General features: G+C 52.1%; 4 protein-coding genes across 4 annotated transcripts; 1 reads left to right on the plus strand and 3 right to left on the minus strand.

Moving 5' to 3' along the window:
- Positions 1–685: 685 nt before the first annotated feature.
- On the plus strand, positions 686–2,234 carry EPUS_02749 (agmatinase 1; the record flags this gene model as incomplete). The annotated part of the gene is made up of 6 exons (XM_007807877.1): positions 686–823; positions 871–967; positions 1,020–1,110; positions 1,183–1,197; positions 1,252–1,320; positions 1,388–2,234. 6 exons carry the CDS (start codon positions 686–688, stop codon positions 2,232–2,234), a joined length of 1,257 nt encoding a protein of 418 aa, XP_007806068.1.
- Positions 2,235–3,245: 1,011 nt separating this feature from the next.
- On the minus strand, positions 3,246–5,816 carry EPUS_02750 (uncharacterized protein; the record flags this gene model as incomplete). The annotated part of the gene is made up of 1 exon (XM_007807878.1): positions 3,246–5,816. The coding sequence occupies one exon, from the start codon at positions 5,814–5,816 to the stop codon at positions 3,246–3,248; it is 2,571 nt and encodes an 856-aa protein (XP_007806069.1).
- A 566-nt stretch (positions 5,817–6,382) lies between these two features.
- EPUS_02751 (uncharacterized protein) lies at positions 6,383–11,524 on the minus strand (the record flags this gene model as incomplete). The annotated part of the gene is made up of 1 exon (XM_007807879.1): positions 6,383–11,524. The coding sequence occupies one exon, from the start codon at positions 11,522–11,524 to the stop codon at positions 6,383–6,385; it is 5,142 nt and encodes a 1,713-aa protein (XP_007806070.1).
- Positions 11,525–12,458: 934 nt separating this feature from the next.
- Positions 12,459–13,568, minus strand: EPUS_02752 (uncharacterized protein; the record flags this gene model as incomplete). The annotated part of the gene is made up of 1 exon (XM_007807880.1): positions 12,459–13,568. One exon carries the CDS (start codon positions 13,566–13,568, stop codon positions 12,459–12,461), a length of 1,110 nt encoding a protein of 369 aa, XP_007806071.1.
- Between the last annotated feature and the right edge of the window lie 836 nt (positions 13,569–14,404).

A 14,404-nucleotide genomic window follows, 5' to 3' on the forward strand; every position in this document is an offset into this window, starting at 1 on the left:
CCGGGGACAACCTTGCTCGTTCCAGGCGCCTTTGGATAAGCACATACCACCAAGGATCACGTGGTGCGCAAGACGACTACATAGCGACAGGGCGTTGTAGTCCTCGTTACGTAAACTTTGCAGACACATACTTGAACCTACTAGTTAGTAGGTAGTTTACGACTCCTGCAATACGCAATAATGCAGGTGGATGGAGAACCCCTCGTTGTGACAATGTTCTATTACGCCTCGACTTCCTCTACTACGTAAGCACAAAGTGCCAATCGGACCACTACCGTCTCCCCTCTTGGCTACTCGATATGCTTGGTTCGAACGAACGGTGCCGCTGCGAGTCCATCCTATAGAGGAAGGTATTTCCTAACTAGTGCAAGAGTCTACAGCGGCACCAGTCGATAGCTTTATGGCTCTTCAACCCCCACTATCTCAACACTGCATGGGGGGGCACAGCGTCACCCAAGCCGTTCCCAGATAACGACAAGTTAGACGACCAACAAGCGGTATTAGGTAACTGAGAAGCAAAATCAAGCTTCAGTGCAGGAAACTCGAGGTCTATTTCACTACTGTGCCTCAGCGATGAAAAGCTCCACGCAGTTCCTGTCTTCAACGCTCACCCAGCTCCAACGTTTGAAACTTTTCCTGAACATCTGTGTAACCCTACACAATATTCCTGGATAAGCTGCAAAAAATGTTGTTCAAAGCTCTGACTCTCTTTTCTCTCTCCGGTGCTGCTCTCTGTCACGGCGATCATGAGCATCAGACTACCTTCTCTGGCCCACACAAGAGTCTCTGGTACAATACCTTGCCTGGCGATGGTGGCACTCAGGTTCGCAATCTCGAGTCATTCTTCTGTTTCTTAAATGACGATTGCAGGCCGATTCCGTCTTCTCCGGGATCTCTACCTTTGGTCGCCTACCTTACTTCCCTTGCTTGGCAAGCGATGAGGAAAAATTCGATATTGCCTTTCTAGGTAACAGATTACAGAAGCGTTGCTGTCGCCATCTCCTCCTGACACCCTCTAGGAGCTCCATTCGATACTGGCACATCATATCGACCAGGTGCTAGGTTTGGACCCAGCGGTATCAGACAAGGTTCTCGCCGTCTCAATCTCTAGTACGTTTTTAGTCCATCACGAAGCTTACGATTTTGGTATTATCCAAAAGGCTCACGCAAAGTACGATTCAGTGGCGGATATAATGTGTATGTATTCTTTCCCTGGAGGACAACGGACGTGACTGACTCAGTCGCTCACAGGCCCATGGCAGCCAATCCCTTCAACTTCTGGGGCAAAGTCATCGACTGTGGAGATATCCCCGTGACCTCGTACGTCCTGCTTTCTGCCTCCTGCCTCCTATCATCAGTTCTCCCGCTGACACTCGACAACCCAAAGATATGACAACGCCTACGCGATCCAGCAAATCGAAGACGGACACAACACGCTCCTCATGCGCAGCCCCCACACCGCAGCACACAAACGCGGCCTATCCAAGCACGGCAAGACCCTTCCCCGGATCATAACCCTAGGAGGCGACCACACCATCACCCTGCCACTCCTCCGCAGCGTCAACAAAGCCTACGGTCCCATCTCCGTGGTGCACTTCGATTCGCATCTTGACACGTGGAAACCCAAAGTCTTTGGTGGTGCGCCTTCCAAACAAGCAGCCATCAACCACGGAACCTACTTCTACCACGCCAGCCAGGAAGGATTGCTTGCCAACGACACCAACATCCACGCCGGGATCCGCACCACCCTGTCCGGACCAACTGACTACGACAACGACGGTTACTGTGGTTTCACGCGCATCGAGGCGCGCGAGATCGACACCCTCGGCACGGCAGGCATCATCTCGGCGATTCGGGAACGCGTCGGAACCGAAAACCCGGTCTATCTGTCGATCGATATCGATACCCTGGACCCGGCTTTCGCACCGGCGACGGGCACGCCAGAGACGGGCGGGTGGAGCACGCGCGAGTTGAGGACGATCATCCGGGGCCTGGAGGGCATCAATTTCGTGGCGGCAGATATCGTCGAGGTGGCGCCGGCGTACGACACGAATGCCGAGTTGACGACCATGGCGGCGGCGGATACGCTTTTTGAAGTCATGACGTTGATGGTCAAGAGGGGGCCGCTGACTGTAGAGGGGTTGGGTGAAAGCGGGCAGCAAGGAGAAGCGGCGGCGGCGGAGGAGGAGGAGAAGGAAGCCCAAGATGCCGACAAAGGTGCGCAGGAGCTGTGAGATATGTAGCGGGGAACTGCTCCAATTGTTCCGAACGTGTGAGATGATAAGAGAGCCCGGACCAGACTATCCACTCATTCTTATCCTTCACACTGGAAAAGACAAGAAACGAAAATGCAGATACCTGATCCAAGACACAAAGACAATGTCTGTCACTTACTTGCAGGCAGCAACAAACCAATAGATCACGAAGTGGAGGAGCACAGGCGAAGCCAGATGCACAATGCGATTCCATCTTCCATGTCAATATTTCCCCCCCCCCCTTTTTCCCCTCCCTCACAAGAGATCCATACACACTGCTGGTGCTAGCTTTCAATGAGATGAGATGACACGACCCGACCCGAACGCCGTCTTAGGACACTCGAGTTCCCATTGGATTGCGATTGGGAAGTATACCTACCTGCCTACCTACCCATCTATCCACCCCCCCCACCAACTTCTCCTCCCTCATTTCTTCTACCACCACCCTCGATGAGACCCACCCCCCCTCTTTTGCACTCCAAAGAAAGAAGAAAGAAAAACCAGGATAAAAACAGGAGTAGTTAGTGAGTGTAAGATAAGTAATTAAGTAATCACGTAGTACGTACCAAGTATACCAACTACCGAGTACGTTGGAGCGAGGTCGAAAAGGGGGGTTGATTGATGTACATACAGTACAGCCGCAAAGACGGTATCGATATCGACATCGACATTGACATTGGCATTGAAGAAGATAACAACATCGGTTATCGGCTTGGCTGTACTCTACTTTATTTTACTCTCTCTATCATGTACTATGTACGGAGTACACATGGGTGTATACACGCCATCCCATCTCAACCCAACCCAACCCAGCCCAAGGTAGGGTAGGGTAGGGTAAGATAAGATAAGGTCGTCATCGTCGTCACGGCCTCGCCACATCTGCATCTGCATCTCCTCTCATCTGCGTCTCCTCTCATCTATTCTACTCTACTCTACTCCACACTCCCCCACCCCCCGAAACCTCCCAGACAAGCGCAAGCACAAGCGCCACTATCTCCGCGAACGATGCCTCAGCTGCCTCAACGAGGTCCTCAGCTCCGGTATCGCTTTTCCGTTCCCGTTCCCGGTCCCCATCCGCCGCTGATCCGTCTCGATGTGATTCTCCTTCGCATCCATACTCTGAAACTGACTCCTCTTGATCTGCCTGACCTCCCTCTCGGTATCCCAGCTCTGCAGAAAACTGCCCACCTCGTCCATTGCGGCGGAGAGGTCGAAGGTCTTTTGTCCTTCCCCTTCGTTTTCATTTTCATTTTCATTTCCATCCTCTTCGAGTGCACCACCGATGCCGCTGGCCCTGTCTCTAGCATTGCTGATGCTGGTATCGCTCTGCTGCAGGGGAACATGGTGAGGGAGGATCGCCATTCCAGCAGGACCGGCCATCTGCGCATCCTGCTTTGCACCCGCACTCTCGCTGGTTGTGGTCGTTTTGCACCAAGTCTGGTTCGTGCTTGTGTGCTTCGAGAGGGAAAAGGAATCAACCACCGCCGTCACTTCTTCTTCTTCTCCTTCCTTCTCCTCCTCTTCTCCTCCTCCAGTAGTAGCAGGAAGAGCCGGCTCTGGCTCGTCGACTTGGTCTTCCACAGAAGTCTCCATGTCGAGGCCCAACTTGCCGAACTCGGAGACTTCGGGCCCTGTGGAGCCGGCTGAGGCTGCCACCCCTCTGTTCTCGGCCTTCTTTGTGCTGTTGAGAGAGTGCATCTCGGCTGCATGCTTACACACCTTGAGACTCGCTTTGATCGAACCCTGGGATGAGCCGCTGTTAGATCCGGCGGTAGAGGCGGCGTCAGGCGCGAAAGAAGCCTTCTTCCGGACTTTCCGTCTCGTTCCCTTTGTGACAGCTTTACAGTTGGCGAGGGTGGGTGACTCGGCATCTGCAGGAGGGATGGAGGGGAAACCTTTCTTGATTGTAGTATGGAGATCAAACGGGGTTACAGCATTAAGCATTTTTTGGGTGTTTGGGGAGCCATCGGCTAGGGGTGTCTTGCCTGGCTTGTTGAAGGCGCTGAAGAGGGTGATGCCGCTCTTAGATTTGGCTTTCGTCGTGGAGGGATTCGAGGTTATGGCTGCTGCGAGTTGGTCATTGGGGCTTTGAGGTGTGGTGAGTTCGTTTTGTAGTTGACAGTGGGCTGCTACGATAGCAGCTTGAGTAGAGAACTGGAAGGAAATGTTTTCATCACAGTGGAGATGGTCGTGGGTTTTTTCTGATAGCTTGTCTCCTGTGGAAAGAAGAGATTCGTTCGGTGGTGGAGCGTGAGCTCTTGGTTCGGCTTGCGCTGATGGCAATACGCTGACCACAGTAGTGTTAGATGTCACTGTGGATAGAGTCGGCGGTGGCATTCGATGTGCGTCTATGGGACCCTGTTCTCGTTCCTGTTGCTTAGAAAGTGCGGGATCGTTGTCATTGGAAGAAATGAGAGGCGGACTGGTGCGAACATCTGGCTCATCAATCGCCGAAAGAAAAACCGATGCAGACAGTTCTTGTGCTAGTGAGTTTTGAGTCTGCAGAGTGTTACGTTCAACAGACGAAGCCTGCGCTGGTGGCAACGGTGGCTTCTGCCCATTGGACTCGTCTGGGTTGGTCGTGGTCTGCTCCACTGTCTTATTCTCAACTCGTTCTTGTGTATCGGAGTTTGTAGATGGTTCAGTTGGCTCGGGTGGAGCGGGTCTTTCTGCTTCGCAAGATGTAGGTTGTGGCTGTTTGTCCATTCGAGCATCTGCAATGTGCTGTGCTCGATGGCTTATCGGTGACTTGGGAGGATCGTTGCGTCTCCGGAGTAGCTTGATCATTGTCTCAGCTCGTCCATCCGAAGCGTCAGGCAGAGGAAGAATCGGTGGCTGGGGCGCGTCGTACTCAGCCTTCGGTGAGGCAGTCCTTTCGGAAGGGCATGGCGGTTTGCTTCGAGACGAGGGAGAGGATAGTTGCAATTGAGCGTCTTCAGCATAGATGTCGCGGGGCGACCTCACATCAAAGCGGTCCTTCTTAAGCCAGCTCTCTGGGTGAGGTTCTTCTGGTGTTTTCTTGCTCTTCGGAATGTTAGCATTCGCAGCGAAGGGATCGTGTTGGCCATGTAAGTGTCTGGCATCTTCCAACTCTTGTACTGCTGGTATGCTCCGCTTCTGTTCCACAGTATGTATTGCCACTTCGATCTTGGGCTTCTTCGTATGCAAAACAGCCTTTGCCTGCTCGTCATCTCTCCCAACATCAGCTCTCTGAACGGTCTCAGGAACCTCTGCCTTCCTCTGGACATCCGATCCCGCCCGTCCCGAGACTCCCTTTCTTCTCTTCCTTTTCTTCCAAGGATTTATCCATCCATCTCCTAACGGCCCCCTGATTCCAGCACTCAAAATCAACAATCCGTCGCCCCTCAAATAAGCCTCGCCCAGCTTTTCAATCCTTCGTCTCTTCGCTGCCCTGACAACTTCATCATTATCGCTTCTATCCCCGGCAGAGTCTTGCTCCCAGAGGACGTCTTCAGGGCGGGTATACAAGGGTTCGTAGTGAAGAGGGGAGACGGGGCGAGGATAAATTGGGTGGTTGGATGGTTTGCCTAGCGCCGGCATGGTTATGGACAGGATGTGAAGGAAGACGGGGAGAGGGATTATGATGTCGTATCCGCATTGCGGTTAGCAGCCTGGAGCTGACGAGGTTGCAATGGTTATGAAATTGGGATTGGAATTGTGAGGTGGTGGCTGATTACGGAGGGGTACTCACCATAGCAGCATAGGATTGACTTTGGCGATGAAGTGTCTGCCAGCACCAATTCCACCTCACCAAAAGCCGTCTAGGCCACGACGCGACGCGTTTGGTTGGCCAATCAACGTGCCAGAAGCGACGAAGGGGATATCACCCGCGCTTTACGCCTTAGAACAACGAATCACGAATCATAGAGGATAACACATCCATCCATATGATATGCCACGTGCTGCTGTTCTCCTAGTACAAGAACTGAAAAGCCAATGAGGTGTCCAACCGCTTGACTGTTTTCACTCATCCCCAACATGTATTCGTAACACTCATTCAACAAACTCCCCCCTTTCTCTCCCATTAACCACGCCATTGCCATTGCCATCCGCATTCAGAGGCAACGCTTCCTCATCTTCAATCCCATTGTTATTGCGCCAGTCCTCTATTGTTTTGCAATGACCCCCATGCTGGTGAGCTTTTGCCAGATCTCATCCTGTTGAAGCAACGCCACTCTATCAAATTCGAGTCCATCCAACTCAACCAGCTTCTCGCAGCCTTTGGCTAAAAAAAGCTCTATCGTTCTTCGCTTCATTCTGGTGCCTTCGTCCAAATGGGTGAGCCACTTGGTATCGGTTATCTGATCACCAGGAGGTAGTGTGTAGGGATCTTGAACCTCCGTCTTGACATCTCCATGTACGACGAGACGACCTTCTCGGAATGGAGGGTAGAAACCGACCGTGAGCGGATTATCACGAAGATCGGCCTTGGTGAGTGCCGGTAGCCTCGTCAATGCAATGCATGTGCGTCTAAGCTTGTGGAGCCGATTCCCAGCTACCATCAGTTTGTTGAGACGCCCGCAACCCTTCAACGGCTCCAAGTCTTTGACGGCGTTGAAATTCAAGTTCAAGGTGCGGCAATTCGGTATCTTCTTACCGAAGTCATCTGGTAGGGAAGTGAGACCGCAAGATCCCAACTCCAAAAATCGTAGATTGAGGTGCGGCGATGAAGGCATTCTTAAGCCTTCAAGCGGTGCATTGTTGTTGGACAGGTATAGTTTGCGGCATTCATTCGAGGTAGAAAATATGGTGTTGAGGAGCTTGGGAGAATTGAGCTGCTCCCGCAAAGACAGTGTGCTAAGGTGTCGAGCAGTGGGAAGCCCTTGCACATCGTGAATGTAGTTATTGTCCAGGTAGAGCAATTCGACTGAAGGAATGGCAGCGAGATTGATGACTTCAATACGGTTGAATGAGATGCGGACTTCTCGAAGCATGGGATAGGTTTCATTAGCGACACCAAACTCACTCAGATGGTTGTTCTCCAGGTGCAACGTCCGCAGGGCAGAAAGAGCATGTAGGTTCCTCACAGCTTCTAGCTGATTGTTGCTGAGATCAAGATGCTGCAGCCGAGTCAGTTCTCCACCTTGGAAATCTACAGTGGCAAGCTCGTTGCCTCGCAGCTCTAGATGCAGAAGGCCGTCCAAGTCGAGGATACCTTCCAGGTTCCGTATGCGGTTTCTGTTCGCCTTAAGCTCTCTTAAGTGGACCAGACAGCCAAGGCCATCCAGACTCTCCAACCCATTGGAGGAGATGTCAAGATACTGCAGATTTTGCAGGTGGCCCCAAGAGGTAAGACTCGAGAGACAATTGCTCTGTGCAAGTAAGGTGCGTACAGTAGCAGGTACTCCACTCAGCTGCTGAAGTTCGTTTCGGGAAACTCGAAGCTCTTCGGCAGCAGAACAATATTCATCAAGGCTATGGAGAGTCGTTAGGCCTTTTTCTGTCAAATCCAGCCGGCGGAGGTGCTCCCAATACAGCTCATACGGTTCCGCATCTGTGATCGCCTTCATCAAATCGTCTACAGCAAGAGCTAGTGAGCCATGCGCCTGCTGTAGCGAGTTAGGATGAGCACGTGGTGCAACGTAGCTTGCCTCAGGGTGACGCTGGCGGTCCACTTGATGGAGAGAGAACTCTGAAAGCGGTGTGAGGCATATGATACTTGTACCTTTGCTATTAGTTATGCGGTTTGTCACTTGGGACTTTGGAGCTGGGGTCATAGCATTCGGGTGGCTGACGTGCACAACGCTGAGATCGTGAGCTGTATTGTCTTCTTCTTGCTCATCTATTCTCGAAACAGGTCGGCCAACGAATGCTCTGCCGTTGAATGACTGTGCTAATTGGCTACTCGCAGACTGGCTAGGAACATGTTGTGGTTTCTGGGGTGAAGAGATGCCTTTACCTATCCCATTACTCGCAATCGACTGATTCATCTCTGACAGTGGTTGTTCGTCGTGATAGGCAATAGCGGACACAAGTGGTGATGAGAAGGCAATTGTCACTGCACGAGCTTTTTTCGACGATCGATGGGGAGAAGGTGGTGCCTCAGAAGCACGACCATCATGTATTCGAATTTCGTGCTCGACTTCTTCATCATGATCCAATGAGGCGTCTTCGGCTTGAGTGGGGCTTGAGGGGGGTTTCGATGTAGGTTTCGAATTGGTTGTGGCCCATGAGGTCGCGCGGGTGTCCAACACAGGCATGCTGGAATCCAGTGGTGTGAGCTTCGTCGCCGCGGATGCACTTTCGGACGTCAAGATTTGAGCGCCTTCCCTGGTCTGAGGTCGCGAGGAAACTACAGGTGCTGGTGCGAGACGAGGCAAGCTTCTTTGCGCCAAGTCAACTTGCGACGGAGGTAATGCATTCTTTGCTGCCTCTTGCTGCTCATCGATGCTAAGATCCGGAATGTCTCCGAAAGGGTCCTCTTCACTGTTTGTTTTCCTGCTTGAAGGGCTGGCAGCTTTTGGTCCTTTGCCCCGAACCCAGGATTTTGTAGAATGATCGAAGGTCATAAGTCCAACCTGCTCAGGAACTGAAACCATACCTGGCGGGATGCGACCCTTATTCCCAGAGCTTGCCGAGGAGCCAGTCGGAATTGTTGTCCCGGTAGATGCCGTGCACGAAGCATGAGTGGGATCTGATGGAGGGCCTTCAAGCGTTGACGCAGAATACTTTCTTTTGTGCTTGTGTTCTTCGCTTTCTCGAATCCTGATGTTCGCAGGGCTGCTCAGGTGTTCTTGGTCATTGCACTCATCAGAATCATCAGGCAAAGGCACACTCGCGGCCTCTTTGGCATTTGGATCCGAAAGCAGGTGCAACGATCCGAGTTTCGAAGTGATCAGGAGGTCGAGATGGTCCCCATCTTGATACTTCTGAAGATGGTTAACAATGCTGGCATCTTCTACGGCTCTCCTTTCTTTGCGCGTTCTCATGCTGCCATTTCGACTTGGTGGCCTTGAAAAGTTGTCCAGTGTTGTGTCCTCTCCTTCAACTTCAAGGTCCAAAATAGAGTCCGGATCTATCTCTGCTTCATCATGTGGCTCCTCAACGCTGCTAAGTCCACTTGTAGGCTTTCCTCTCTGCCGAATGATTTGCATGATCTTTGTGGCCTCGTTCAAGAAATCTTGTGTTGTTACAGACGGCTTCCGAGAATCGTTTGTCATCTGAGTGATGCCCATTCCAAAAGAAGCTAACTGACCCGCAAGCTCCTCAGTGATCCGGTGATGAGGATTGGCATTATCGTAGCGCTGATCTTCAACCGCACTGTCGATGCCAACAGCTGAAGTGCGTGATCGAGCTGTTTTGGGCCACAAAATCTGTCGAGCAGCAAGTGTTGCAGCATCTGCAGCTGCTTCTGCAATATCGTAGCGGGCATCTTTGCGCTTCTTACCAGCAAGCTGGGTTGCTTCGGTTACGGATCTGGTGGCTTCGGTCACTGCAACCGCCCGTGTAGGCTCAATTTCATGTCGAAGCAGTGTGCGCCTGCGTTTTGGTGTGCGATCTCTGATTGATGACGATGGTACTGGTTTGCTCTCACCGGCATGATCTTCGGCGGCTGACGTGTCCTGTGGAGATTCATCTCTGACATGAGGTTCAGAGCCCTCTAGCAAATCGAATTGCTGTACAGTCGTTTCATCCGCCACGGAGGAGTCGAAAATTCGAGCTTCGCCGGGCAGGCGAATAGCGACCGTAACCGGGTCCCTTTCAACACGTTCATTGAAAGTGAAGCTGTCCAGATCGCCCTGTCCGAAGTGACTTACTCGCAGTTCCTCCGTATCTTTGACTATGTGAGAAGATTCATCATCTTTACTAGGACCCTCTGCATCATCGCATTCGAATTGACTCATACGCCGTAGAAGCTTATCGTTTGTGAAAGTGTCATAATTCCCGAATAACTTTAGTGGACTTCCGGATGACCTAGGTCTGTCGGTGCTCTCGCTACCTTGCGTTCGGCGTGGAGTGATTGGGTTAGGATCTGTTGGTTTTCCAGATTCTTGGGAGGGACGTGTAGTTGTCATATAGGGTGGCGGAGAACTTCGAAAGGGCATGTTCTGGAAGTCGATGACGGACTGGTCGAGAGAAGGTGGAATGGAGGAACTTAGTGTCTTCTTTTGGAACGAGCCTTCGTTGGAACGACCACCCCGTCGACTATTGACAAAGCCACCTCTAGTAACAAAGTCTTGGGTACCCATGGAAAGGTCTTCTGGCAGCGAGAGGCTTGTAATTTCTCCAAAGTCCTCGCTCTGCCTACCTCCGTGTCCATAGAGAATTCCATCATCACTTGAGCGGGACGAGGGGCGCTCGGCAATATCTTCGAGCCTAGATTGCAACGATGTTATTGGTACCTCGGTCAATTGTCTTAGAGCTTCCTGTCGGATTGTGTTCTGCCTGGAAGTTGTGATGGGACTGATTTCCTCGTTCTGGATTTCCTCCTGGCCACTAGATGTGCGCGTGCGAGAATCCCTCTGTACACCCCTTCTGCGAGGATCTATTGGGCTATTCTCTGCGCTATGGTTCTCCAATGAGAATACGCGATCTTTCACAACCCCTCTAAGTGCTCTTTTGCGGGTAGAGTTGTTAGCAGCGCCTGCGGAACCGTCTTGGATGCCGTCCTCATCTTCTTCCGCTACAACTTCCATTTCTGGAATCCTAGATCTCGAGGCGCGCATGCTCTGATACAGCTCAGGCATTGACCACGGTTTCACAGGCCCAGCCACAGGGAGAGTGGTATCATCTTGGCCCTTACGGGAAGGTGACGGCTTTTTAAACATTCCTTCCAATCGCGTTGGACCAAATAAGTCACATCCATCCCCTGCTATGTCTTCTCCTCGTGCCAATCGTCTCTTCCATTCTGGTGTGTTCTCGTCCCCGACAGTGGACTTATGCTGAATTGTGTGATGCTGTACAGAATTGACAGATCCGGAGAAAGCACTGGAAGCGCGTCTGGGAAGTGTTGATCGTCCGTTGGTGTCACCTTTCTGGGCGACAACATTCAATTTTGACGAGGTTTGCTCTGCAAGAATTGGCGACGTCTGAGCACGTGTGAGTCCATGTGATGATCTCGGTCGTAGAAAGCTTCCCTTTCTTGAGCTCTGTGAATAGTTCTGTGTCAGATGAGGAATGCGACTCTGAGAAGCGTTACTCGCTCGGCTGGACGCTCTTGATTGAGGCGTGTCCTTCGAGTTTCCAGGTGAAGACGAGTTCTTGTGGGAGGCCCATTCGTCCGACAGCGAGTCCAGCCAGGGTTCCATTGCGCGGCACCTGCGACGAAGGTGGGGTGAGGTTGGAGAGCCGCCCGCCGTCCATAAATATGTGCACTATTAATTCAATTATCACATAGTGGAGAATGAGCGAGTTCAAAGCCTAGCGATGCATTTGAAGGATGTCAGAGAGGAAGAAGACGCGTGGATATGGGTATGTGGTGGCTTGAGTCCGCTGTGCATGCTGTTCTGCCGTTCTGACGGGAAAAAGTAAACAAAGCTAACGCCAAGGAAATCCAACTCCCCGCATCCCTGCGCCGATGACCCCAGGCGTTTAACTAATGCCCACAGGGTTTTAACTAATGATCACAGAGGTATAACTAATGCCCACAGAGATTTGATGACAGCGCTTGCAATGACGATTGGGAACCTGCACGACCAATGTAGAGCATCTTATCTTCTCTTCTCTTCTCTACCATCGTACATCATCCATGAGCCATGTTAACAAGCATCGCTCCACCAGCGGAATCTACAAGCAAGGAATCCTTACGGAGACCTGCGAGAGTGAAAACTCAGGAGAGCGCTACAAAGAAGAGTTGAGGAGGACCATCCTAGTCTTTGTATAGTATGTATCAGTCTTTGTTCATCTATCTTCCCAGCTCGGGTATTTTGGCTTTTGCCATTGTTCATTTGGGTATCAATTGAGGTAAGCAATATGCGAAATCAAGCCGCCCGTGAAGCTCATGCACAAAGAGCTCACCTATCAAATCTTTTCCTTACCAGTAAGAGCCCACCAGAGGCATGTCTTCAAAAAGAATTTTCTTCTATTACATTATATCTAATTGCTTTGGCCCGCCAAAGCATGCGTTGTGTCGCCCAGTGAGCATTATCTTCGCGCCTGCGCGGGGCGGTTGGAGCAGGCCACCACTCACTGCACCAGCAGAGACTGGAGCCTCCCGAACGCCGTCAAAGCATCACTCTGAATTTATGCAATCTTTCCGTCGACACACGTTGTTCCAGCAGCAACTGAGCCCATCGATACGAGTGAAGTGCCCACGCACATCGACCAGGTCGTTGGTGAGTTGCAAACGATTGACCCGGCAGTGCAGGATCCGCCTGCTGGTGCAGCTGGTGCAGCTGGTGCAGTGGGGGCGGCAGGAGCCGATGCCGTTGGGGCCGCTGGAGCTGGAGCGTTGGAGGCAATAGGGATCACAACGTTGCTACCCGATGGAGCCGGTGCTGAGCGTGTTGAGTTCGTGCCCGTGGGAAAGGGAGCAGAGACTGGGCTTGCTGAGTTAGCAGCAGGGGCTGAGGAAGCTCGGCTTGGTGCTGGTGCAGCTGGTGAGGAAGCGGCTGGTGAAGAAACAGCTGGAGCTGGAGCACCAGAGCCACCGGAGCCGTTGCCAGCACCTGATGCGCCGCTAGAGCTTGAGGAACCGCCGCCGCCATTTATGACGTTTGAGCCAGGTTCAGGAAAGGCGACGTCCTCACCCTCCTTGGTAGTGCAGCCCTTACCGAGATTGCAGGTGTACATGTCGGGTAGGGAGTCGAAGGCGTTGTCACGGCTTACGACTTGCGCTCGGCGGTGGCGACCAGGCGTGGAACCTTCAACGGTGACACGAGCACAATTCATGTACATCTCTCGGTTGCCGACCTTATTGAACCATGTCCATGCAAGCAGGACATCAGTCGAAGAAGGGGCGTCTTGGGGGATGGTGAAGTCGTAGGAGGTTGTGAGAGGACATCCGCCAATCATGGATTCGATGACTTTCCATGTCTCACCGTTGTCGTACGAGAGAGAGATCTGGCAGGAACCTCCGTTGTGAGATGCGCCTCCTTTGATGGACAGCTGGCCTTGTCCACCAGCTTTGTATGTCGCCTTGGACACGTGAGAAGTTTCTTGCTTGTGGTAACCCTTGCAGGGGAAGTTTGACCCATCAGCCTTCAAAGGCGAGGAGTAGTCATTGTCTTTTAGGTTGGCAGGCACAGCAGGGTCTTCCGGGCTGTTGATGGGGAATGGCTCACTCATCTGCATGTGAGCTGATGCGAGGAAGGGCAGCACAGCCGCGACGGCGAGGGTGCTGAACAGATGCATTCTTTGGGTGGGCTGTTTCGGTTTGTTGGTTTTCAAGTTGTGTTTGACTTGGGGTTTTGTGGTTTCCTGCAGGTATTTGGAGTTTGGCTAGCAGGTGTGGATGAGGTTGAGGTTGAGATTGAGGTTGAGAATGTGCAGCTGGGTAGATGTCGAAGAAGGGCGGATATTTGTACTTTGAACCTTCTGTGTGGAGCACAATGGCGGAGAGTGAATCCCTTTGTAACAGTGGGGAGATAAAGGTACGACCGACGCGCGCCATTGTGTGATTCATTGTGAAGGTAGAGAGAGGGGGACGAATGAAGACAAAGAGTTCCTTGATCATAGGTTGATTGTGAGGATGACAATGAAACATCAGACGATGCTTGTAAGCGCGAGGAGGCTCGACAATCTGAATCCATTGGAACGTGCAGGGCTGGTGTGTTAGTGCGGACGCTAGTCCGTTCCAGGGTATACAAGCATGCAAGGGCCAGAAGCGGCAGAATCGGCAGCATCGGCAGAATTTAGTCAGGTACGAGCACAGTCCCACATGGTCGCCAGGGGCTGGATACCAAGTATTACTGGTCCTCCGGAGTTGGTTCTCCTTCAACGAATCAGCCGGACGGTTGAGGTGTTGTGTGTGGCATTCCTGAACAGTCTGGGAATGCAAGGGCTGCTCGAGTGCAAGAGTCGCACAGATGCTGGCTGGTTAGAGATGCTCACCTCTCTACGGAGTACCCCAGCGTGGAATGCCTCTGTCAGCAGGCCTCGAAAAGCCACCCAAGAACTCGCGGAAAACGCGTCAATGCATGGATGCTTCGGGGAGCACAGGAGCTCTGAAGATGAAACAAGATCTGTTT

Source organism: Endocarpon pusillum (genome assembly GCF_000464535.1).
Source record: "Endocarpon pusillum Z07020 unplaced genomic scaffold scaffold7306, whole genome shotgun sequence".
Taxonomy (NCBI): domain Eukaryota; kingdom Fungi; phylum Ascomycota; class Eurotiomycetes; order Verrucariales; family Verrucariaceae; genus Endocarpon; species Endocarpon pusillum.